General features: G+C 44.0%; 1 protein-coding gene and 1 pseudogene across 4 annotated transcripts in view; one reads left to right on the forward strand and one right to left on the reverse strand.

Moving 5' to 3' along the window:
- LRRK1 (leucine rich repeat kinase 1) overlaps positions 1-26,956 on the reverse strand; it is a 142,331-nt gene that overhangs the window by 50,668 nt on the left and 64,707 nt on the right. The window contains exon 1 of one of the 4 annotated variants that reach the window (XM_042235021.1): positions 16,094-16,226. The exons of the other annotated variants lie outside the window; for them this stretch is intronic. Within the exon in view, the coding sequence (XP_042090955.1) occupies positions 16,094-16,105 (12 nt within the window). The 5' untranslated portion in view covers positions 16,106-16,226. Of the gene's footprint in view, positions 1-16,093; positions 16,227-26,956 lie in introns of those variants that run through there. 4 annotated transcript variants of the gene reach the window in all.
- LOC105603288 (phosphatidylinositide phosphatase SAC2-like) lies at positions 23,134-26,532 on the forward strand (annotated as a pseudogene).

Genomic DNA, 26,956 nt, shown 5'->3' on the forward strand with positions numbered 1-26,956 from the left:
CTCTCCACTCCTCTGACAAAAGGCGAGCGACGGTGGCTGACTCACTACCGAAAGTGCTGAATAAATCTCCTTTGCTTTTCTCATTTGGTTGGGTCAGAAAGGTCAGCAGCTTGCTGGCACATGGTGGTAAGTGGGATCTGGTTAAGCGTTCACAAGCAGGGCTTTGCTCTTGATCATCCAAGAATGTGGGGCTCACTGAGGTTTCTGGGGAAAGGAAATCGGCTCTTTTGGCTAGTGTCTCTAAAGCAGCTGGAAATCCGTATCAGAAAATTGGAGAAACAAGAATTAGTGCTTCACTAAAGGGAAAATGTTGCAACTGGGAAGGATACCAATAACATGAGGGAAGTTCGCTTTCAAAATTGGCAGCGGTAGACTCCCTTATCTGGTCACAAGGTGGCGTGTGCGCCTCGGCTTTGTCTCCTTGGCTAACTTGCCAGGGCTGGAAAGCGGGGTCTGCAGTTCTTTCTCAAAACTCTGGGTTTTGAACCAAGGAGATGGGGGCTCTGTCTCTGTCTGCCTGTCTCTCTCCACTCACCTTGATGAAGAGAGGCGGTGGTATACTGGATTTCAGGTCAAGAGAATGGAGTTTTAGTCTCAGTTTTATTTTAGACAAGTCAAGCTTGAGTTGTAGGCCTGTTTTTATTATCATTATTGTTTCCCCCCATAATTATGCATCTTGAAAAATTTCAAAACTGCAGAAAGGCTTAACCAGTTCAATGCATACCCATTCATATACACTTCATCTAGATTCACCAACTGTTAATATGTTGCCACATTTCTTTTTCTTTTTCCCTCCACACAAACACACACTTTTCATTTTTTGCTGAGTCACCTGAAAGTAACCATGGCGCTTCATTCACACCAACATTATCTCGGAAAAAATGAAATCAGTACAACATTATCAAATCCATACTCCATGTTGAAATATTCCAGAAACGTCTTTCATAACTCTTCTGCATCTCGATCCAGGATCTCATCAAAAATCATACACTGCATTTAGTTGTCAAATCTCTTTACCTTTCTTGAATCGAGAAGAATCCTCATGCCTTTTGCTGTCCTTTTAAACTTGGGCACTGTCAGTTTTCAGGCATTCTAGTTGTTTTGTAGAATATCCCATAGTCTGAATTTTGTTTCCTGATGTTTATATTCAAGTTAAACATTTTTGCCAAAAATCTCAATGTTCATTCCTACTAACTGAACTCCACAAGAGGCCACCTGATGCCATATTGTTTCACTAATGGTGATGCCAAGTCTGATCCCTTGGTTAAGGGATCTGTCCTTTGTAATGCCACATTTTGTGTGTGCACGTGTGTGAGCACGCTCAGTCGTTTCCGACTTTTTGGGACCCCACGGACTGGAGCCCGCCAGGCTCCTCTGTCCACTGAATTTCCAAGGCAAGAATACTGAAGATCCTCCTCCAGGGGACCTTCCCAACCCAGGGATCGACCCCGAGTCTCTTGCATCTCCTCCACTGGCAGGCAGACTCTTTACCTCTGTGCCACAAAGTCATATTGTACTCTGTGATTAGCAATCTGAGAGGGTGATATTCGGAGACTAGGGAATGTTTTCTGTTCCTACGTCAGTTCATCCTGTGGTGTTAGCAGCCATTGTTGATCCAAGGCGTGCAGATCACAGTCTGACTCTCTCCCCTCTGCACGGACCTGTATGGCCATTCAGGTCACCTGAACTGATATGGCAGTCAAATGCAAAGTGAAAAGGAGACTGGGTTTGCTTTTAAATAACAAACCTTAGGTGTTGATTTAAAGTTTTATAAATAAAACTCTGTAAGGGCCATCAAAAATAAAACAACAGGCATAACTCAGGTTGTTATGGTGAGATGAACCAATTACGACACAAATCAGACATCCTTGGGGAACCAGTTGAGACTTTGTGTCTCGACAATGGCAACCTTCCTCCTGCATCTCCTCTGTGTCAGCCTCTCTGATCCTGGAGCTGCAGCCTAGAACTGCATAAGGAGCAGGGACTCTGCCTTGGGGACTCGAGCCCTGTATATGCCTAACTCACCCCATGTGGGGTCTTGGGCAAGCTGAGTGAGGGTGAGCACTTTTTCAGGCACTGTCAGGCTCAACTCTCTTTTTAGGAAACTGCCTGTGGATTCCGTGCTACGCTGTAAGCCCGAGGGTTGTCTCCATCTCCTCTGCCCCAGGAGGCAGTGTGGCCTTCCAGAAGCTGGACTGCCTGCATCTCTAGTGCTAGGCCTCGTGTAACCACCTCTGAAGTTCAGCACTGTGCCTAGCAAGCAGCAGACACTCAAGAATTGTTTGTGTGCTGAAAAGAGTCAAGCCACTGTGACCAACAATCCATCTACTACAGCCTCTAGCCGTATACACCACTCTAAACTATCAAGGTCTCCTCAAACCCCACAGCCTCCCCAACTGCAGTCTGTCTGCAGAGAACACCTCAACTCCTGCCCCGGACAGCCCCACACCTCCACAATCTGCTCCAAACATTCCCCAAATTTCTGGCCCACTGTTTCTCCCAAGACCTCTGCCCACCCTCTGGGTTCCTTTTAGCAGATGGCTTGTGGAGTTAATAATTTGTTCTTGGTAGAAGGTAGAAAAAACCAGGGAACAGGCCAACTCCTAGAACTGAGGATTCGAGACTAAAGGAAAACTTCCAACTAAAGCCCAGAAACTCAGTTCAGTTCAGTTGGTCAGTCATATCCAACTCTTTGTAATCCCATGGACTGCAGCACACCAGGCTTCCCTGTCCATCACCAACTCCTGGAACTTACTCAAACTCATGTCCATGGAGTCAGTGATGCCATCCAACAGTCTCATCCTCTGTCATCCTCTTCTCCTCCCACCTTCAATCTTTCCCAGTATCAGGGTGTTTTCCAACGAGTCAGTTCTTTGCATCAAGTGGCCAGAGTATTGGAGTTTCAGCTTTAGCATTGGTCCTTCCAAAAAATATTCAGGACTGATCTCCTTTAGGATGGACTGGTTGGATCTCCTTCCAGTCCACGGGACTCTCAAGAGTCTTCTCCAACACCACAGTTCAAAAGCATCAATTCTTTGGCGCTCAGCTTTCTTTATAGTCCAACTCTCATATCCATACACGACTACTGAAAAAACCATAGCTTTGACTAGACGGATCTTTGTCAACAAAGTAATGTGTCTGCTTCTTATTATGGTGTCTAGGTTGGTCAAAGCTTTTCTTCCAAGGAGTAAGCGTCTTTTAATTTCATGGCTGCAATCACCATCTGCAGTGATTTTGGAGCCCCCAAAATAAAGTCTCTCACTGGTTTCTATTATTTCCCCATCTATTTGCCATGAAGTGATAGGACCAGATGCCATGATCTTCATTTTTTGAATGTTGAGTTTTAAGCCAGCTTTTCATTCTCCTCTTTCACTTTCATCAAGAGTCTCTTTAGTTCTTTGTTTTCTGCCATAAGGGTGGTGTCATCTACATATCTGAGGTTATTGATATTTCTCCCAGCAATCTTGATTCCAGCTTGTGCTTTTTCCAGCTCAGCATTTCTCATGATGTACTCTGCATAGAAGTTAAATAAGCAGGGTGGCAATATACAGCCTTGAGGTACTCCTTTCCAGATTTGGAACCAGTCTGTTGTTCCATGTCTGGTTCTAAATGTTGCTTGTTGACCTTCGTACAGATTTCTTAGGAGGCAGATAAGATGGTCTGGTATTCCCATCTCTTTAAGAATCTTTCACAGTTTGTTGTGATCCACATAGTCAAAGGCTTTGGCACAGTCAATAAAGCAGAAGTAGGTGTTTTTTCCGGAACTCTCTTGCTTATTTCATGATCCAACAGATGTTGGCAATTTGATCTCTGGTTCCTCTGCCTTTTCTAAAACCAGCTTGAACATGTGGAAGTTCATGGTTCACACACTGCTGAAGCCTCACTTGAGAATTTTGAGCATTACTTTGCTAGTGTGTGAGATGAGTGCAATTGTGTGGTAGTTTAAGCATTCTTTGGCATTGCCTTTCTTTGGGATTGGAATGAAAACTGACCTTTTCCAGTCCTGTGGCCACTGCTGAGTTTTTCAAATTTGCTGGCATATGGAGTGCAGCACTTTCACAGCATCATCTTTTAGAATTTGAAATAGCTCAACTGGAATTCCATCGCCTCCACTATCTTTGTTCATAGTGATGCTTCCTAAGGCCCACTTGACTTCATATTCCAGGCTGTCTGGCTCTAGGTGAGTGGTCACACCATCATGATTATCTGGGTTATGAAGCTCTTTTTTGTATAGTTCTCTGTATTCTTGGCACCAGAAACTACCTGTTCATAAATGAACCACAGGGCTCAGAAAGTGAATCCAACACTAGAATTCATAGAAAGGTTGTGGGGCCAAGGGATCATGGCCTTGCTGTCAGTAACCAACTGACCAACCTGCCAAAGGGCCACCAGGGTTCTCTGGAGCTGTTGGAAACACCAGGATGGTGGGCCAGAGTCAAGAGAGTCTTGCACAAGTTTACAGGTGAGAGAGGTTGCTTTTGATCCTGGGTTTCACAGGGTTACTCAGGGACCCCAGATTCTGGCCTCTGCCTTTGCACTCTGTCCTGCCACCACGACAAAGGGGACGGGGTGATCCCTGGTCTGTTTTCTTTCTCCTGGAGTTCAGAGCCCTCATCCTTTGAGTCATCTAAAGCCTCCTGAACCTGCAAGTCCTTCAGCGAGGGTCTGCGGTATGGCCCCCAGTTAGGCAACAAGGATGCCATCCAGCCTCAGAGTCAGCACTTACTTGAGCATTGCCGAGTGCAGGCCAGCCTGCTAGGCGCTGTGCTTGAAGATCTGGAGGCTGCAGATGGAACCAAGGCTCAGGGAGTTTATGGCTCAAAGGAAGAGCTGTGTGTACTGACCATGCATCTAGACAGCCTAACTCACCAATTTCTTGGTTTTCATGGACTTAGAGCATATGATGTTAACCATAAAACCAGCAACGAACACCTGCGGGGAAGCCTCTCTGCTTCTTTGGAGGCACTACTTATCAGAAGTAAATCATCAATAAGAAGTGAGTGGCTGTGTGTGGCACTCAGTAAACCAGACATGAGGAAGGGGAGGAAGCAGATCCTCCCAGTTCCTAAAATTGAGCTTTTTCTAGGTCTAATGCCCACCAGAGTTTCTGCAGGGCTGAAATCTGTGAAACTCAAGCTCAAGCCCTGAGAGAAGCAGTAAAAAGCAGAAGTCTGAAAGCACGATGCCACGGACACACTCAGAATTCAGACATGCTTGTGAAAAGACTTCTGGGCTGGATGGTGGCTGGAAAAGCATGTAAGGTTTCCACCTGGTCTTGGATTAGTCTGAGAACTTTCCTTTTGGTGCACAAACATTCCAGGGTGTGCAAGTATTTCCAAAGCGGCAGTGAGGAAGAAGGAAGGAAAAAGGATGCATAGAAACCTAGCTGGGCCACCCCCATTACTCATCTGTGTTTAGTGCAGACAGGAATGCTGGGAGCCAGCGTGAGGAATTCCACCCGTGACAAGGTCATGCAGCAGAGCTCTGATGGCAAGGCTAATCAGACCTCAGGTTTTCCCCCTGGAATTTCCTGAGCATCCACCCCCCAAAAAATAAGAATCTGCCTGCTTTTCCACTCTTCTGATATTCTCTGGAAAAAAGTCAACTCAGGGTTTTAGTCTTCTGCATTTGAAAGGGATGTTTCCATTAAAACCCCCTCTGATAACTCTCTAGCTTGCCTAACAGGTTCCCCCGGACCTCTTACAGCTTGTGAATTGCTTACAGACCCCCAACCTCGAGAGGCACAAAGCTTAAACCATCTTAAAGATACAAAGCCTTTTCTAAACAGTTAAAAATTATATTGGTAGAGGGTTTTCATTGTTGACTCAATGACTGCTGCCAGGCCTCCATATTCTTTATCTTTTAGGCACCTGGGAGGATGTTAATCAATGTAAACAGGATATGGAAAAAGATATATAGTAGTTTTGATGTTAGCAACACCAGACTTTTGAGTTAATTACTTTTCTCTTTGTTATGTATCACTGCACTCCTCTTGTGTCCTTGCTATGTAAGAATGTAACTTTATTTCGTGCTTTCTGAGAATGGCATCAGACTTTGGGAAGATCAACACAAATAAGTCTTCTGGTTGACAAACCCTTTATCAGAAAAAAGGCTGTAAAATGTTAATTGGCCCTTTTGGCTGGAAGACGATGTAAATTACCTAAGATTTGTGTATACAACTAGGTATGCAGAGAGAAAAGCCTGGTTTTGATAAGAATCTGGGCTGCTAACGCTGCATAACTTTCTGTTACCCATCGATCTCCATGTTTCATCAAAAGTATAAAAGGCCTTCTGAACAATAGGGGCCAGAGCCAGTCGCTGGACTGGTTTCCCCCGTGTCTCTCTCTCTCTCTCTCTTTCTCCTTTTCTCCCTTTTCCTCCCTCTGCTCTTTAATTTCAGGCTGAATTCCCATCTGGGGCATGGAGGCTCGCCAAGTCTACTTACTTGCCCTGGCTGTTAAGACCCGCACGAAAGGGAGCCTGAGATGAGGCACCCTTAGGTATTCAAGCGAGCGCCAGTGGCCCAACGTAGATGGTGCAAATTCCTTGTCTGGAATTTTATTGGTCTTCCGTGGAATCCAAGTTATTTAGCCCTCTTTCTCCACTTAATTTTCCTACTACACTATTGTTTCTTAATCTAATCAATCAATCAATAAGTCTTTCTTCACCAACGCCATCCACCCTTTGAATTCCCTGGATCCACCGGGGCTGGACCCCAGCACAGGACCACAATAAACCAGGTTCTGAGGGAGACAACCTAGCAAATGTATCATTAAGTCCATGCACGCTGAACTGCAAAGTCAAAGACAGCTGGCTGTAGAAATTCCAAAATTCAACAGCACCATGGTTAAGGCCACATCACCCTGCAAGAAGCAGACAGACAAACTGCTATGTTGGTTCTTAAGCATGAGTCCTTTCAATTCTGGACCAAAGGAAAGGAAGTACTGATCTCTAGAAGGCAATGAAGGTGACTTAAGAAACTTGTTTCCAAGGCCGTGATAGTAACTATGACCAGTTTAAGGAAGACCAGGACACTAGGCTCAGTACAGGGAATGATGTTTGGGAGGACCTCTGCATAAGAAGGTCTTGTCCTGTGATGGAAGCTGTGGTCCAGGAAGGCAATTGTCTGCCTTTATACACCGCTGCCTTGGAGAAGGAAATGGCAACCCACTCCAGTACTCTTGCCTGGAAAATCCCATGGACGGAGGAGCCTGGTAGGCTACAGTCCCTGAGGTTGTGAAGAGTCAGACATGACTGAGCAACTTCACTTTCACTTTTCACTTCCATGCACTGGAGAAGGAAATGGCAACCCACTCCAGTATTCTTGCCTGGGGAATCCCAGGGACGGAGGAGTGTGCTGGACTGCCGTCTATGGGGTCGCAGAGTCAGACAAGACTGAAGCGACTTAGCAGCATACACCACTGCCTAAAGCTTCCATAGATAAATGTCACAGAGACTGAGTCCAAGACTGGGAGCATGCCCTCTTTCATGCTTTTATGTTGGCACAACCCTTATGGTTGGAGAATATAATGGTTTATGAAGGGCTGAAATTGATAATGCTTTTAGGTTGGTTTTAACCTAAAGAGCTGAGGGGCTGGCAACTGGGCCCTGAAAGGACACAGAGGACTCTGCCCCAGTGCTGGGAGGACGTGCCTCTGCAATCTTGAGCACAGCCCCACCAGAGCAAGCTTCAAGCTGCCCCCTTCTTAGGTCTCTGTGGAACCCACAAAGCAGAATCTGCGTCCCTTCTCCTCATATTCTCATCTCACTGTCCTTTGAGGGGACAGACGGGAACTCAGTGACAGCAAGGCATGACACAAAAAAGGCAGCCAGTGCAATTAGACTTTTCAGTCAAGACACATAAGTTAAAGTGGGGGAGAAATGCATAGAATGTTCTAAAATGTATTCATGGACCCTTAGACTACATAGGGCTTCCCTAGTGGCTCAGATGGCAAAGAATCCACCTGCAGTGCGGGAGACCTGGGTTCGATCCCTGGGTCGGGAAGATCCCCTGGAGGAGGAAATGGCAACCCACTCCAGTACCCTTACCTGGACAATCCCTGGACAGAGGAGCCTGGTAGGCTACAGTCCATGGGGTCCCAAAGAGTCAAGACACGACTGAGCGACTTCACTTTCTTTCTTTCTTTGGACTACATAGAACCTAAGACTTCCTTTTTGTGAGTAAGCACATTCCTGGGTGGTGGTTTTTTGTTGAAATAGACAGTAAGACAAGAACTACCTTCTGACTCCAAAGGAGTAGTCAGGGCACCAGACAGCCGAAGGAGTGCAAATCCAACGGGTGTAATCAGAAAGGAACAGACTCACAAAAAGGTCTGAAGAACAAGCCAAAAGAAACCTAAGAATGAAGGTGCCCAGGGCAGCAGAGTCAGCTGCAGAATCTGAAGACAAATCCTAGGCCTCCCGAGTAACGTCAGTGACTGCAGAAGGGGGTCTGTGCATGGGTCTGTACAAGTTAGCAGTAAATTTCAAGCCTGCAAGTGTCTTCTGGAGCCCAGACTGTCAGAGGAGGCTCTGAGTGACGGGGCGTCAGCTGGATCGGCATGCTGGAGACAGCAGTTCTGGCCCAGTCGTCCTGTGCAGGTGAGGGCCACGGCAAGTGAGGACTGACTGCACCCCCAGCCACGGCCTGGAGAACCCTCCGTGCAAGGCTCCGGAGTGCCTGCTCAAGTCCGTGCACCTGGCAGGGACAGGCTCTCAGGAGGGAGGGGGCATCGCAAGTGGAAGGAGGAGCAGGAGCCTGGGCTTGACTGGCTATCTGCCCGTGCGTGTGAGACCACCACGGAGGCGGACTAGGCCAAGCGCAGCAGAGCAACAGCTGCGGGGTGGTGTCATGGGCGGAGCTGTGTCCTGGCAAAAGATACGCTCCTTTTCAGGTACCTGAAAATAAGCTTATTTGAGTTTATTTGGAAACAGGGTCTTTACGGAGGTAATCAAGTTAAAATGACTGGTGTCCTTATGGAAAGGGGAGGTGAGACACAGAGGTGGACACGTGCAGAGAAAAGAAGAGAAGTCAGGGTGGGGGGACGGCATGAGCCTGGAGTGATGGGTCCACAGGCCAAGGAACACCGAGGACCGCCAGTAGCCACCGGATGCGAGGAAGCAGCAGGGAAGGGTCTTCCGCCAGAGCTGTGACAAGGAGCACAGGCCCTGCCAACACCCTGAGTCAGACGTGCAGCCTTCAGAACTTGCAACAGTACACTCCTGTTATTCTGAGCCAACTCATATTTGTTCCTTTGTTACAGTGGCGCTGATACAGAAGGTAACAAGACCTGAGAATCCGGAACATTTCATCAACAGAAGCCCACAGATTAAGAAAGGCAATGAAATAAGCAGAGATTCTTGAAAGCCACAGGGATGCCTCTTCAGATAAGCAGATTAGAAACACAATAAAAATGTAGGGAAAGGACAGCGAAACCAGTTATTAATTTAGGGAAAAGCCTAGGAGGACTCTATGATGAAAAAGGAGAAATTTGAAAATGACCTGAGGATAATAAAGGGGGTAAGGGAAAGGAGAGGAAAAGAGAAAGGGGAGGATAGCCTTCCTGCTAAACTCAGAAGAAAGATTAATTAAATGACTCAGTTAATAAATTAAATAACTTAGAGGAAAAAAAAATGAAATCAGTTCTGACAAAAGCCTTCCTGCTAAAAATATTATAAATGTCAGAATTAGTGGTGGTTAGCTGCCAATAAAATTTCAGACAAAGGAAAAAAAAGGGAAACATAACCAAGCAAGTCAGAGCAATGCAAAATGTAAGCACAAAAATAACTTCTAAACAGTCCTGCAGTGGCATCTTAAACAGTCAACACGGAACAGTCTGTTGCCTAGTGGGGCACACTCAAAACTGAACCCTGTAGGAGAACCTTCTGGAAGTTGAGCTGAGGTGGCATGACCTCCCTGGTAACTCTTTGCAAGGCATACACAGAACTTTTTCAAATGACCCTCATAGTAACCCTGTAAGCTCAGGCACAATTTGCACATTAACAGCCTCAGTGAGGAAATTTGTTTGAAGGTAAGAGAACCAGGATCACAGTTCACATCAGGAGCCTAATGTTCTCTCCCCACTGACTGTGTTCAGTCACAAGGCCATGAAATAGCTGACATGATTTCAAAGGCATTAGGAGAGATAATCAAGGTGCCTCGATGATGATAAAGCCCCAAAATACATCATGCTAAATCTCTGGGTTCCAACCCAGGACAAATTCATAAAAAACAAACTCATGAAAATTTTAGAAAAATATTAGCAGAATATGATAGGTCTCATATGCAAAAAAAAAAAAAGAATAGAAAATTATAAAATTACACATTATAATAAGAATGGGAGTAGGGGCCAAACTCTTTTCTCAAATCAGTATGAACTTGCACATAAATTGATAGCATTCTGAGCAAGAAACAAAAGTAAAAGGAAAAAAGGGAAAAGGCAAGCCTCCTGCATATCTTATCAGTGGACAAAGGCAAAGTAAAGGTAGAAATCAATGATGAAAGCAGAATTGAAAGGTCTCCAATTATTTGGACACTAAAAATACTCTTTCAAATAATGCTTGGGTAGGAGCGAAAACAGCTTCCCTGGTGGCTCAGAAGTAAAGAATCTGCCTGCAAAGCAGGACACCCGGGTTCCATTCCTGGGTGGGGAAGACCCCCTGGAGAAGGGAATGGCAACCCATTCCAGTATTCTTGCCTGGAGAATCCCATGGACAGAGGAGCCTGGTGGGCTACAGTCCATGGGATTGCAAAGAGCTGGACACGACTGAACAACTAACACCACCACAGGAGGGAAAACCAATTCATAAGAGTGAAATATATTTTTAGACCAACAAAAGCATCACAAGTAATGGGGACAAAAACTCCGATAACAGTTACCAAAAGGAAAAAGTGAAGCGTCACAAACTAGCCCTGCCCTGCTTAGAATGGAAAGCTAAAAGAAAGTGGGGACTTCAAATCAGACTAAAAATAGAAAAAACAAAGTGAAATAAAAACAAGGAAGTTGCTAAATAAAACTAATTCTAGAATTTTGAAAATAATAAAGTTGATAATCAATGACTAAATTAAAAATAAAAGTACCTTAATAATCTAAGAATAAAATGACAATCTATCAACCACTGGAAAACAATGTTTAAGTTATGGGAGATGTCCTCAGCCAGAGCTAAAAAAACAAACAATGATGTTGAAATGCAAGATTTACTTCTAAAATAAAAAGTTCTCAAAGTGACACAGTAAGAAAAAACAAAATAATGTATACGAGACAAGCAAGGAAAATAACTAAAGGATCACTCTCCAAAGGCTCCTGATTCAATGTAGCTCTTTTTCAATCCAGTCTTTCAAAGAACTAATTGTCTCTGTGTTACATACATGGTTCCTTAACAGAAGACTCACTTCATTTTATGAGTAAAACCAATTACTCTGCAAGAGCCATTACAATTCTAAGTTAACTTCATGTACACCTATGGATGCAAAAACAGTAACAAAATTTTCTCTAATGGAAATCAACAACTGAACTCAAAGGTTTCAGTTCTCCAACAAAGCAGGATCTATACCAACAAAAGAGCACAGTGGTAACTTCTGGAAAGCCATCAAGCACATTTTGTTAAAGAAAAGTGGTCTCTGAATCATCTAAATGCCAAAATATATTAAAATTTATCACTTTTTCTTCACTAAAATTCTTAAAAATAGGTAAACAAGGTCTGCTTTTAAATCAACATGTGCTTTTTTCCCTGTAGTATTTCAGTCATTCCTTTTAAAAACAGGAAATTTACCAAAAAAATCTTCCTTCCAACTTAAGAATTTTGCCAATAGCAATTCGAGAGAAAGAAAAAAGCAAGAAATAAAAATACTATCTTTGCAATTACTACCCTATTCAAGTTGCTGTTTGAGAGAACTCTGTTTCCTCAATTTTTAAATAAAGAAAATTTCTACCTCAAAGATTTGTACAGATGATTAAAGTAGAATGTTTTGCAAAGTACTTTGTTAGATGAAGTCCTATGTAAACAGAAGGTTACTACATGTGTAAAAATTTATCCAACCATCTATTTACCTGTCCATCCATGCATCCGTCCAGGAAGCCCACCCATCCATCCACCCACCCACCTATGTTCCATCCGTCCATCTAAGCAACCATCTTCTCACCCTGTTCCAGGCCCTACACTGAGGGGCCAATACAGGGTGAGCAAATTCTTGCTTTGGAGAAGCTTCCAGTTAAATGGGGGAATTGACATTAAACAAGAATATCACCCAAACAGACAACCCCAAACTTTAAGTGCTATGAATAAAAGGGCAGGGTGCTCTAGAAGAAGGAAGAGGGATGTGACCCAGCCTGTGGGCTAGGGGAGCCCTTCCCGGGGCTGGGGCTGAGGTGTGGCGAGCTGGTGGGGTGGTGCGGTGTGGAGCGCGGGAAGGGCACTGTCCCCGCTGGGCAGTGTCCGCCTCTGGGCAAAGTATGCGCGCTGCAGTTCCCCTGCTGCTGGGTAGTGGGGGTTTTCTCCTACTTTCTTATAAATAGTCGTGCTTTGTGGCAATTACTTTTTTTTTTTTTCCTTTTGAGTTATGTCCTAGAGGTATCTTTCAGAAAGGAAATACCAAATTCAGAGCTGTTCTCTGGGAGAAAAGCACTTTATAGCTTTTGTCACATGATGCCAATTACTTTCTACACATATGGAACCAATTTATATCACCAGCAGCAAGGCTTTGGTGACCCTTTCTCTTTGACGCTGCCAAGTGTCTTAGCATTTATATTTATTTTTGTGAGTTTAACAGGTATGTGACAGCATTTTCAAGTTATTTTAATTTTTATTTCTGTAGTTTCCAATAAAGTTGTATGTGTTTCCATGCCATGATTTACTGTCTGTGTTTTCTCTTATGTAAATTAACCATTCATTTCTCTGAACTTCTTACCCAAGGCCATTTGTAAGCAATATGACCATGGCTCTGGCTTGGGCACTGCAGAGTACTAAGCATCTAACAGCTGATCTATAAACACGGACTGAATTAAACTCAATTATCAATTGACATATAAGTAAGTGAGTAAGTGAGTAAGTAAGTGAAGTCGCTTAGTCGTTCCGACTCTTCGTGACCCTGTGGACTGTAGCCTACCAGGCTTCTCCGTCCATGGGATTCTCCAGGCAAGAATACTGGAGTGGATTACCATGTCCTTCTCCAGGGGATCTTCCCGACCCAGGGATCGAACCTGGGTCTCCCACACACTGCAGAGTACTAAGCATCTAATAGGTGATCTATAAACACGGACTGAATTAAGTTAAATTATCAATTGACATATACTGGTATCAATTACTTCTTTAGGATTTCAGTTTCCGTCAGTTCTTTTTTCTCAAGTATCTTCTAATGTTTTCCTTTTTAATATTTCTTTAAAAGTTATATTTTACTATACTAGTATACTATAGTAAAAATATATCTTACTATATTACTACGTTTTACTATAATTAATTTTAATATATATCATTTATCTTATTTGTGACTATACATCTTGACATACCTTTAAAGTTTTGAAATATAATCATTTTCTTTTATAACTGGAATAAATGTGCTTTAAAAATATATTCTAACGAGCTTCCAATGCTTAACTTTTACCTGTCTGGAATTAATTTGCATAATTGTGAATGTACTTGTCTATGGCCTCCTGATGTGAAGAGACAACTCATTGGAAAAGACCATGATGCTGAAAAAGATTGAGAGCCGAAGGAGAAGGGGGCAACAGAGGGTGAGATGGGTGGATGGCATCACTGACTCAATGGACATGAGTTTGCGCAAACTCCAGGAGATAGTGAAGAACAGGGAAGCCTGGCGGGCTGCAGTCCATGGGGTTGCAAAGAGTCAGACGTGACTTAGGGACTGAACAACAATGCTGATATCCAATAGTTTCAATGACCTTTGACAGTGTTTCCTTTTCTTCTCTTATTCTTTCCTTATGTGTTTTCTAGCTTGTCACATATTCCAAATCATAGTATTTCTGTATCTCTGTGAATCATTTTCTCCATTGTAAATTAAATGCAAGTGGTTTGCATAACTGCTGCTTTGTGTGACGTTTGATGATCCATTAGCGGTGTCCCATTAGGGACGCCCAGCAGGAACACTGCCTGGAAGGTTACACGGTTCCCTGGCTCACCTGTTCTCCTCTGTGACCCTCACTGTCTGTTCTCCAGTTCCAGGAAGCACTCACCATGAGGACGGCAAGTGGCAAGTTTATTCCATAGAGGAGGCCTGTCAACAGGGCATGAGGGTGGAGAAAGCTGTGGCTTTCGGAAACTACAGAAAACAGACACGTGCAGGATCATCGGCTGAATTCCAGGGCACGGAAGAGCGGAGCTTACTTCAGAGGCCATGACAGTTCTGATTTTGATCTCATATTTAGTAACTCTCACAGGGCAGGTGAGGGCTCCTCTCACACAAGCCAGTGGTGAAGAGGCAGAACCGCGCATATTCAGGCCGCCCCGTGCTGCTGCGCACCCTGCAGGCCAGCCACACCGCCCGCCCCGCCCGGCCCCGCCCGAGGAGGCTGCGAGAAGCCGAAAAGGCACCCCGTACAGATGCAGAGATGCCCTGGAGAGCTCCCAGTTCTCGGGTAAGACCCTGACACCAAACCCCAGGCCTAACTCGGGCAAGGATGCGCCCCAGAAGCCTTACCTCTCCTAGCGCCAGCAGCCCTCGGTCAGCTGCTCACGGCGGCCCGAGCAGAGCTGAGCAGCCGGCCCTGCGGCGGGGGTGCCCCTCCGAGCCGCCCGCGTGTGCCTCCTCGGACCCTCCAGACCACCCTGATGCCTCAGAAGGGCGGCCTCGGCTCCCCAGGGCAGCCAGGCCCTTTGTGCTCGGGCACAGACACCAGCATCTGGATGGCCGGCCACTGGAAATGTGCAGGGTGCCATCATAAGCCAGAGCTGATCCAAAGTGCCAGCAGTAATAATGACAGTGTAATGCGGAGAAGGCAATGGCACCCCACTCCAGTACTCCTGCCTGGAAAATCCCATGGGCGGAGGAGCCTGGTGGGCTGCAGTCCATGGGGTCGCTAAGAGTCAGACACGACTGAGCGACTTCACTTTCACATTTCACTTTCATGCATTGGAAAAGGAAATGGCAACCCACTCCAGTGTTCTTGCCTGAAGAATCCCAGCGACCGGAGAACCTGGTGGGCTGCCGTCTATGGGGTCACACAGAGTCAGACACGACTGAAGCGACTTAGCAGCAGCAGTAGGTATAATGAATGGTCCTCTCTAGGTTCACTATCAGATCTGACATCATTAGAGACATCTAAAGAAAATTAGTCAGTTCCCAATTGGGTAGTTTCAAAAATTTCAGCCCTAATCCACTTACTCCAGCACTCAGACCAGCCCAGCAAGCCCTCCAGCCCAGCCTTCTCACTGCTGAATGGGACAAATACCACGCCAAGTCCAGGCCCTGCCTTGGCCTCCTGGCATTTGTTTCTTTCTGGCTATGCCAACACCAAAGTGTTATTTCTCATGGCAACAAAGCAAACACTGACAGGATGGTCACCACGAACACAGGCCAGCTCATTAAACATCCAGGCAAGGGTTTGGGCGACTTTCCAGAGGGGCACCTGGGAGCCAGAGCTAGGAACGATTTTGGTCAGGTCTGACTTGGCTTCATTTTTGCTCTTTGCAAAATGCATCCAGACCATATGATGCAGGCTCCTAGACTTTCCTTTCCAAACACCATCAAGACCTAACTGCCCGCTGACAGTGGAAAATCAACATGGGCTTCTCGGCCGTTCCTGGTTGCCGGCAGAGACAAATTCTGGCAGCCTGAGAACAAGGCTGGGCTTGACACAGGCGTGGGGAACCTCAACCAGCCATGACTTCCACAGAGGCAGACATTATGCTAAAAAAATACCAACTGGCTGGTGGGGAAGGCAGAGCACAAAAACAGAAGGAAACAAGACGACTGCTTTAGCAAGGTCGCTGCCATGAATGACCAGGAAGACAGGGAGATTTCAGGCTGTGTACACATGGCAGCCAAGTACCCTTTTGATGCTGAAGCCTTAGTCCAATATTCTAAACCCCAAATGCCAGTTCAATCCCCCTGCACACCTGGGAAGGTCAGGGCACTTACCTCTGGCTCCATTCCTGAGGCTGGACCCCCCCACGCTAACCTCCTCTCTTCTGCTGGCAGCACAGAAGGAAAGTGCTGTCACAGGTCAGCGATCCGAGCAGCCAAACGCACCTAATGCAAGGCGCTTGAGTGTGAAATTCACTTGAATAATAATAATAATAAAAAAAAAACCACCACCCTCTTTAGGGAAGCCCAAAGAGTCCTTATGACTCAGGCTGTACTGCAATTTCATTTTCTCTTCCGATGCTACCCAAGAGAGCCAAGGAAAAGAAAAACAACAGTGTCTTGTTTTGGCGTTCTCATTTACAGATTGCAATAATCACGTGCACGCTCTGTCCCTACCCTGGCAAATTAGCAGGAATTACCAGTTGAAAATATCACAGACACAGATCTCAACCATTTCTGCTTTTAACCTTAAACCAAAAAAATGAAAGTCACCAGGTGCCTGTTGGAGTCACTTGGGAAGTTTCTAAAAAACTACTGATTCAGGTCCCATCCTACAGATTCGGATTTAGGTAGTGTACAACGTGGCCTTCACATTGTGCTTTTTAAAAGCCACCAGGGACTCCAATTACAGAAAAGTGCAAGAACCACTGATCTCCATGAAAGACCTACGGGGTACACTGCAGGGATCGTGAAATGAGAAAATCCCCAAGTTACAAAGATTCAGATTCTGGTCTCAGCATCACTGTTTAATATTTTCTGTTCTCAGATAAGTAACAGAATGTCTCTAAACCTCAATATTTTCATCTGGTAAACAAATTCTATTTCTTGCAGTTCTTACTGAAGTGTTATATGGTTCAAATATGATAAGAAAGTGCTGGGAAAAACACTAAACGCTATACACATGTAAGGGTTAGATGATCATTATTTCCTTTTGCAACATGAAGCTGATGTTTAAGGTTTATTGAGACTTATTATGTGCCAGGCCTTGGGCTAAGTGCACAGCTGGCTTCCAAGGTAGATACTATAACTACCTCTGTTTATAACTGAAACAAGCCAAGGTACAAAGAGGTAAGAAGGTGTGGAAAACAGAATATCAGTGATCTCTAGAAACTCACAAACCAGAAATGATTAGAAAAAAGTAAAAAGGGACCTCCCTGGTGGTTCAGTAGCTAAGACTCTGAGTTCCCAATGCAGGGGGCCTGGGTTCCATTCCTGGTCAGGGAACTAGATCCCACATGCCACAAATAAGGACCAAAGATCTCGCGTGTCACAACTAAGACCTTAAGCAGCCAAATAAATAAGTAAATAAATACTAAGAAAAGAAAAAGGTAAAAAGGAAATGTTGCTGTTCAGTTGCTGAGTCATGTCTGACTCTTTGTGACCCCATGCTCCGGCAGCACACCATGCTCCTGTGTCCTCCACTATCTCCCAGTTTGCTAAAATTCATGTCCAATGAGTCAGTGATGCTGTCTAACCATTTTATCCTCTGCCACACCCTTCTTCTCCTGCCCTCAATCTTTTCCAGCATTGGGGGCTTTTCACATCAGGTGGCCAAAGTACTGGAGTTTCAGCTTCAGCATCAGTCTTTCCAATGAATATTCAGAGTTGATTTCCTTTAGGACTGACTGGTTTGATTTCCTTGTAGTCAAAGGGATTCTCAAGTGTCTTCTCCAGCACCACAATTTGAAAACATCAATTATTTGGCACTCAGCCTTCCTTATGGTCCAACTTTCACATCTGTACATGACTACTGGAAAAACCATAGCTTTGACTATATGGACTTTCGTAAGCACAGTGATGTCTGTACTTTTTTTCCCTTTCTCTCTCTCTCTCTATATATATACACACACACATATATATATACACACATATATACAAGCTGGAATCAAGATTGCTGGATGAAATACCAATAACCTCAGATATGCAGATGAAAGTGAAGTGAAAGTGAAAGTCATTCAGTCATGTCTGACTATTTGTGACCCCCTGGACTATACAGTCCATGGAATTCTCTAGGCCAGAATACTAGAGTGGGTAGCCCTTCCCTTCTCCAGGGGATCTTCCCAACCCAGGGATCAAACCCAGGTCTCCTGCATTACAGGCAAATTCTTTACCAGGTGAACCACCAGGGAAGCCCAAGAATCCTGGAGTAGGTAGCTTATCCCTTCTCTAGCAGAGCTTCCTGACCCAGGAATCGAACTGGGGTCTCCTACACTGCAGGCCGATTCTTTACCAACTAAGCTATCAGGGAAATCCTAATGGCAGAAAGTGAAGAGGAACTAAAGAGCCTCTTAATGAAGGTGAAAGAGGAGAGTGAAAAAGCTGGCTTAAAACTCAACATTAAAAAAAAAAAAAAACTAAGATAATGGCATCTGGTTCCATCACTTCATGGTAAATAGATGGGGGAAAAATGGAAACAATGACAGACTTTATGTTCTTGGGCTCCAAAATCACTGTGGACATTGATTGCAGCCATGAAATTAAAAGATGCTTGCTCCTTAGAAGTAAAGTTATGACAAACTTAGAATATTAAAAAGCAGAGACATCACTTTGTTGACAAATGTCCATGTGGTCAAACCTAGTCATGTACAGATTTGAGAGTTGGATGATAAAGAAAGCTGAGCAGCAAAAAAATTGATGCTTTTGAACTGTGGTGCTGGAGAAGACTCCTGAGAGTCCCATGGACAGTGAGGAGATCAAACTCATCAATCCTAAAGGAAATCAATCCTGAATATTCATTGGAAGGACTGATCCTGAAGCTGAAGCTCCAACACCTTGGCCACCTGATGTGAAGAGCTGACTCTGGAAAAGACCCTGATGCTGGGAAAGACTGAAGGCAGAGGAGAAGGGGACAGCAGAGGATGAGATGGTTGGATGGCATCACTGACTCAATGGACATAGGTTTGAGCACACTCTGGGAGATGGGGGACAGGGAGGCCTGGCATACTGCAATCTATGGGGTTGCACAGTCGGATATGACTGAGTGAACAACAACAAAATAGTTGACTTACAATGTTCCAGGTACACAGCAAGGTGGTTCATTTATACATATACACAGATTATTTTTGAGATTATTTTCCATTATAGGTTATTACAAGATACTAAGTGTAGTTCCCTGTGCTATACAATAAACCTCTGTTGCTTGTTCTATATCTGTTTTAACTTAGAAATCTAGCATTTTAGTCATACTAAGGCAAACAAGTAGAATCAAAATGTCATAAATTTTTTAGTTAGGCAAAAATTCATAAGTTTCCTAAAATATATATATTATACACACAATTTATATATATGTATACTAAAGTTTTTCTGCAATGCTTTATAAAGGCTTAAGAACATTAAAAAAGAAGAAATGGATAAATTGGAAACCATAAACTAAATGAAATGGGAGCAATGAATATGAAACAGAAAAAGCGAAACAAACTGGATAAAAGATCATCATAGTCCAGTTGTTTTTAAACATGGCTCCTCATTAGAGATATATCTGGCGCTCTGGAGAAGAAAAGCAATACCTGGGCCTTTGTATTTTTCAAAAAATTCCAGGAAAATTATGATATGGGTCTGGGTTTTAAAAAGAGATTACAGGTTCTTCTATTAAATGGTAATTTTGGTGATACAGAATTCTATTACTTTTCTGTTGACCAATCATGATACAATGGTATTTAATGAATAATAGTTAATAATCACAATAGTAAAAGATGTTTATCAGTTTCACAATCAATGGCCAGACAAAAAGTAAAAGATAATTATAACTGCAAGCCATAATGGGAACATGACTAACCTAACAATATAAAATAATCACACACAATTTGGGGAGGGGGCGGTCAAGGAGAGTGATGTGGTCAGCAGAAGTGTAGACATGCACGTTTTCATCCTCTCAGCCAGTCTATGTCTTTTGGTTAGTGCATTTAATCCATTTACATTTAAGGTAATTATCACTATGAATGATCCTATTACCATTTTCTTAATTGTTCTGGGCTTATTTTCTGTAGGTCTTTTCCCTCTCCTGTGCTTCCTGCCTAAGGAAGTTCTCTCAGCATTTGTTGTAAAGTTGGTTTGGTGTTGCTGAATTCTCTTAAATTTTGCTTGTCTGTAAAACTTTAGATTTCTCCATCAAATCTGAAGGAGAGTCTTGCTGGGTAGTCTTTCTTGGTTGCAGATTCTTCCCTTTCATCACTTTAAATATATCGTGCCATTCCCTGCTGGCTTGTAGAGTTTCTGTTGAGAAATCAACTGATAACCTGATGGGAGTTCCCTTGTACGCTATTTGTCATTTTCCCTTTGTTGCTTTTACTATTTTATGTTCATCTTAAATGTTTGTCAGCTTGATTACCATGTTTCTCAGTGTGTTCCTCCCTGGGTTTCTCCTTCCTGGGAATCTGTGCTTCCTGGACTTGGCTATTTCCTTTCCCATGTTCAGGAAGTTTTCTTCAGCTATTGGTGGGCAATAGTCCTTGTGATCACAAAGAGTCGGACATGACTTGGCGACTCACACTTACACTTTCACAGAGGTCTGTTATGCTGTCTTCATTCTCTTTCATTCTTTCTCCTTTATTATGTTCTGCGGCAGTGATTTCCACCATTATGACCAACCTAGATAGTATATTCAAAAGCAGAGACATTACTTTGCCTACTAAGGTCCGTCTAGTCAAGGCTATGGTTTTTCCTGTGGTCATGTATGGATGTGAGAGTTGGACTGTGAAGAAAGCTGACCACCGAAGAACTGATGCTTTTGAACTGTGGTGTTGGAGAAGACTCTTGAGAGTCCCTTGGACTGCAAGGAGATCCAACCAGTCCATTCTGAAGGAGATCAGCCCTGGGATTTCTTTGGAAGGAATGATACTAAAGCTGAAACTCCAGTACTTTGGCCACCTCATGCGAAGAGTTGACTCATTGGAAAAGACTCTGATGCCGGGAGGGATTGGGGGCAGGAGGAGAAGGGAACAACCGAGGATGAGATGGCTGGATGGCATCACGGACTCGATGGATGTGAGTCTGAGTGAACTCCGGGAGTTGGTGATGGACAGGGAGGCCTGGCCTGCTGCGATTCATGGGGTCGCAAAGAGTCGGACACAACTGAGCGACTGAACTGTCCTCCAGGTCACTTAACTGTTCTTCTGCCTCAGTGATTCTGTCATTGATTCCTTCTAGCGCATCTCTGTTTGTATGTTCTTTAGCTCTTCTAGGTCTTTGGCAAACACTTCTTGCATCTTCTTCATTCTGTTTCTGAGATACGGATAACCTTCACTATCATTATTCTGAATTCTTTGTCTGAAAGGCTGCATATCTCCACTTCAGTTAGCTGATTTTTGGGAGTGGTGGTGGTTATATTGTCCCTTCATCTGGGACATACATCATTCTATGCTATTTCATCCTGATTAACTTTCTGTAATGTGATTTTGTTCTAGCTGCGGTGGGACTGTGGTTCTCCTTGTTTCTTCTGTCTGCCCTCTGGTGGATGAAGCTAAGAGGCTTCGGCAGGCTTCTTGATGGGAGGGACAGGGTGGGAAAAACTAGGTCTTGCTCTAGTGGGCAGGGCCTTGCACAGTAAAGCTTAAATCCAATTATCTGCTGAAGGATGGGGTTGACCACCATCCCTGTTAGTTGTTTGGCCCTGGGGTCTACAAACCCTATGGCAGAGTTAATGGGGACCTCCAAGAGCATTTACTTCGAGGGGGACCTTCCAGGACTGCTGCTGCAGTGCCCTTGTCCCTGTGGTGAACCCCTCCTGACCTAGGAGACACCCCACCCCAGCAGGTAGTTTTGGTCCAGCCTCCTATATGGGTCATTTCTCCTTTCTTCTGGGTCTGGGTGCATGCAAGATTTTATTTTGCCCTCCAAGACTGGAGTCTCTGTTTCCCCTAGTTCTATGGAAATCCTGCAGTCAAGTCCCACTGGCCTTCAGAGTCATATTCCCTAGGGGTTCCCAGTCCGTTTGTTGGACCCCCAGGCTGGGAAGCCTGACACGGGGCTTAGAACCTCTACAGCAATGGGAGAACTTCGGTGTTATTGTTCCAGTTTGTGGATCACCCATTCAGTGGGTATGGGGTTTGATCTGAACATGTTTGTGCCCCTTCTACCATCTTGGTGTGGCTTCTTCTTTGTCTTTGGACATGGGGCATCCTTTTTCGGTGGCTTCCAGTGTCCTCCTGTTGATGGTTGTTCAAAAGCTGGTTGCAGTTTTGGTGCTTTTATAGGAGGAGATGAGCATGCATCCTTCTACCCTACCATCTTGAACCAGAACTGATGTCTCTGCTTTTTAATACACTGTCTAGAGTTGTCATAGCTCTCCTTCCAAGGAGCAAGCATCTTTTAACTTCATGGCTGTAGTCAATGTCCACAGTGATTTCTGAGCCCAAGAAAATAAAGTCTATCACTGTTTCCACTTTTTCCTCTTCTATTTGCCATGAAGTGATGGGACTGGATGCCATGATCTTCGATTTCTGAATGCTGGGTTTCAAGCCAGCTCTTTAACTCTTATCTTTCGCCTTCATTAAGAGGTTCTTTAGTTCCTCTTCACTTTCTGCCATTACAGCAGTATCATCTGTATATCTGAGGTTATTGATATTTCCTCCCACAGTCTTAATTCTAGCTTGAGCTTCATCCAGCCCAGCATTTCGCATGATGTACTCTGTATATGTTAAATAAGCAGAGCAACAATATACAGCCTTGTCATACTCCCTTCCCAAGTTTGAACCAGTCCATTGTTCCATGTCTGTTTCTAACTATTGCTTCGTGACCTGCATACAGATTTCTCAGGAGGCAGGTAAGGTGGTCTAGTACTCCCTTCTCTTTAAGAATTTTCCACACTTTGCTGTGATCCACATAGTCAAGGACTTTAGTGAAATAGAAAAGAAATAGAAATATATGTAATCAAAAAGGGGCTTCCCAGGTGCTGTTAGTGGTAAAGAACCCACCTGTCTATCCAGGAGATGTAAGAGACAAGGGTTCAATCCCTGAGTCGAGAAAATCCCCTGGAGAAGGGCACGGCAACTCACTCCAGTATTCTTGCCTGGAGAATTCCATGGACAAAGGAGCCTGGCGGGCTATAGTCCATAGGTTTACAAAGAGGCAGACATGACTGAAGGGACTTAGCGCACATGCATAATCCAAAAGATGGAAGGCATAACCAATATGACGGGTCCTACAAAAATGTGAATTAGGCGTGTTCCTCTTTCAAAAGACATCCTCTCAGTTGGGATTAAAAACTCAGCGCTGTTTACAAGAAATACACCAAAGACAAAGACAAAACTGAAAGTACAGGCAGTCACCACAGGCACTGGGTTTGCTGCAGACTGCTGTGACTGCAGTAAGGCACTAACGGAGCAGGCTCGGCTCCTGCCTGCCCAGCCTCAGGTGGCAACTTGGCAGTGACTTTCCAGATCTTTCTCCTTTGTGCAGGTTAAAGTTCCTGTAAGGCTGTATTTGTCCTGTAAATCACTGCTTTTCTAAAACCTCCTGTTCATGTACCCTGATGACCGTTGCAGGGGTGGGGCTGCGTGAGCGGATGGAGGCATCGTGGAAGGAGGGGTGTCTGACTGGCTGCCCTTCCTTCAGGCGTGGGGACGGGGAAGCACCCAAAGAGCTTTCCTTTCTTTTCTTGTCTGCGTTTTAAAAAAGGTCTGGGTTTTGTTTTTTTTTTTCTGTTGTTGTTTTTTTCTGTTTAAGTGGGGTAGAGGGTGGTGGAACGGAAAATTGAGTATTTACTGAAGTTTATACTTTGGTAAAAATGTGGGTGGAGGAAGGGCAGACATTTTTCTCAACTGCCTGTTATATGCCAAGTGCTTTTCCTTCTGGACTTGATGCTTTTGACTGAGATCATGTTTGACAGATGTAAATATTAATGTCAAAATAGAAGCTAAGATGAAGTAACACTAATTAGTAGGTGTAGAATTTGCTTCATATTACGTGTCATGACATAATTGCTATGGCTTGGCTCAAGAGACAGCTTTAAGAGCACATCCTCATTGATTCGACATTGCTGCTTTCTAGCTCTGTCTACTTCATGGCCTGTTATGACGATGAATCTGCTTTACTGACGATGCCAAAGCCTTTGACTGTGTGGATCACAATAAACTGTGGAAAATTCTTCAAGAGATGGGAATACAGACCACCTGACCTGCCTCTTGAGAAATCTGTGTGCAGGTCAGGAAGCAACAGTTAGAACTGGACATGGAACAACAGACTGGTTCCAAATAGGAAAAGGAGTACGTCAAGGCTGGATATTGTCACCCTGCTTATTTAACTTACATGCAGAGTACATCATGAGAAACGCTGGGCTGGATGAAGCACAAGCTGGAATCAAGAATGCCAGGAGAAATATCAATCACCTCAGATATGCAGATGACACCACCCTTATGGCAGAAAGTGAAGAGGAACTAAAAAGCCTCTTGATGAAAGTGAAAGTGGAGAATGAAAAAGTTGGCTTAAACCTCAACATTCAGAAAACGAAGATCATGGCATCTGGTCCCATCACTTCATGGGAAATAGATGGGGAAACAGTGGAAATAGTGTCAGACTTTATTTTTCTGGGCTCCAAAATCACTGCAGATGGTGACTGCAGCCATGAAATTAAAAGACGCTTACTCCTTGGAAGAAAAGTTATGACCAACCTAGATAGTATATTCAAAAGCAGAGACATTACCGACTAAGGTCCGTCTAGTTAAGGCTATGGTTTTTCTTGTGGTCATGTATGGATGTGAGAGTTGGACTGTGAAGAAGGCTGAGCATCGAAGAATTGATGCTTTTGAACTGTAGTGTTACCGAAGACTCTTGAGAGTCCCTTGGACTGTAAGGAGATCCAACCAATCCATTCTGAAGGAGATTAGCCCTGGGATTTCTTTGGAAGGAATGATGCTAAAGCTGAAACTCCAGTACTTTGGCCACCTCATGCGGAGAGTTGACTCATTAGAAAAGACTGTGATGCTGGGAGGGATTGGGGGCAGGAGGAGAAGGGGACGACTGAGGATGAGATGGCTGGATGGCATCATGGACTCGATGGACGTGAGTCTGAGTGAACTCTGGGATTTGGTGATGGACAGGGCGGCCTGGCGTGCTGCGATTCATGGGGTCGCAAAGAGTTGGACATGACTGAGCGACTGAACTGAACTGAACTGATCAACAACTAAGTCTGGTAGATCCGGGAAAAATAGAAATAGGTCCCGAACCCACTCTTTGGTTAGCCAAATTTGTCCTGCGTGAGATGGCACTGAAGATATATAGAAGCAAGTGGCTGTTATCACACACTGAGAGCTGTAATGCACAATCCAGAAGAGGATGGAAAAGATACCCTTCAGTGCATTGCAGAGGTGCTGCAGATCAGCAAGCAAGCCATGAGATTAGATGTACCTATAATAGAGGGAAAGCTTGAGAGAAAAATCAGTAAACCTCACAAAGACATCATTGGCATCAGTTCTCAAAACTAAGGCTCTTTGGCCCAGGTGAAACGTTTTTAATGAGTAAATATTCATCTCTCAATAAAAAAGTGATAAACAGACCAAATTCATTGTAAATACCAGCAATCTATGGAAGTTTAGAAACTATAAACTCTGAAATGAAAGTTAACTTTCTAAAACCAAACTTAAAAGTAAATCTTTGGAAATCAGATAGTAGTCTTGAAACCATGGAAAACGCAAGTGTGATGGATAAGAAAGCCCAAGCAGAGTCAGATGGAGAAATGTCTTCAGATAATGACTCATACCACTCTGATGAATTCCATACAAATTCTGAGTCTGATGAAGTCAGGAAGCTAGCTAACTCTTCAGAGAGTGTAGGGACAGTAGACTATTTCTTCCTAACTGGTATTATTGCTTCAGCACCTCAATTAGCCAGAAGATCTTAGTTTACTAGAAGCACTGATATTAGCATTCATGTTCCTTCAGAGGTTACTATCGCTCATGAACGTGGGCTTGGAAAAGGCCATGAGTCTTCTTTGAAGAAAAGTCCTTCTGCTGACATCATATACACGTTGCCTGGCTTTGCCAAGCCTGTGGATATTTGCTGTCACAGATTTGTTCAAGATGCACAAAACAAAATGACCAGAAACCAGCTCTGTTTCTCAGCAGGATAGGAAGAAAGGAAATCAAATGACTAATCAAGTTTCTCATGAAGAAATTCAATTGAATCAATGGAGACAGATACCTTCTCCACCAACTCAATTAGATGTGTCTTTTTCTGCAACAGGGCCACAGTTTGTGTCAGTTGAAACTCAAAAGACCACCAGCTCCAAATCCAGCATGCTTGAACCTGAGACAGGGCTTCATGTAACTTTTTCTCCTTCCGAGAGCTGTAGCAATAGAGCAGTCTCTCCCTTTGCAAAGGTTTGAAGTTTCACAGAACAGGTTGCTAACATTACCCAAGCTAGATTAACCCAGGGGATAAAATCTGCAGTGGCAAATGTTCAGAAGAGCCCTGTAGAACCTGAACTAGTTAAAAAAGTCCAACAAAATGAACTTAAATATATATTTACACAATGCCAGACACGAGTAATTCAGATTTAGTTTTTAGTCACACAGAATCCTGTGGTTTTCATTTAATCCCCAAAAGAGGAGGTGTCACATAATCTGCACTGTCTTTGAATTTAAGTATCACAAATTCTAATTCTGTTTATTTGGAAAGGTTCTAAAAGGAGATTAAACCTGAGCAGATTTCCAAATTATAGAGCTAGGACAATCAAAGTACATCATCCTAGAATGCGTAGACTTAAGTAGCTTATACACTGTAGGGAGGTTTGTCTCTTGAAAAGTCATTCAGGAATAGATTCCTTTGGGATGTAATAATCTGAACGTTTTTTGGAGTGCGGCGGGTGGGAAGAATGAATGAAATAGACGCAAAGGGTGGACATGGATCCATTTAGGTAATTAGCATTTTTCATAATTTGTTTCTGTTCTGTCAGTTCATTTCTGTGTGTTATCTCTACAAGGG

The sequence above is a fragment of the Ovis aries genome, chromosome 18 (assembly GCF_016772045.2).
Source record: "Ovis aries strain OAR_USU_Benz2616 breed Rambouillet chromosome 18, ARS-UI_Ramb_v3.0, whole genome shotgun sequence".
NCBI classification, from domain to species: domain Eukaryota; kingdom Metazoa; phylum Chordata; class Mammalia; order Artiodactyla; family Bovidae; genus Ovis; species Ovis aries.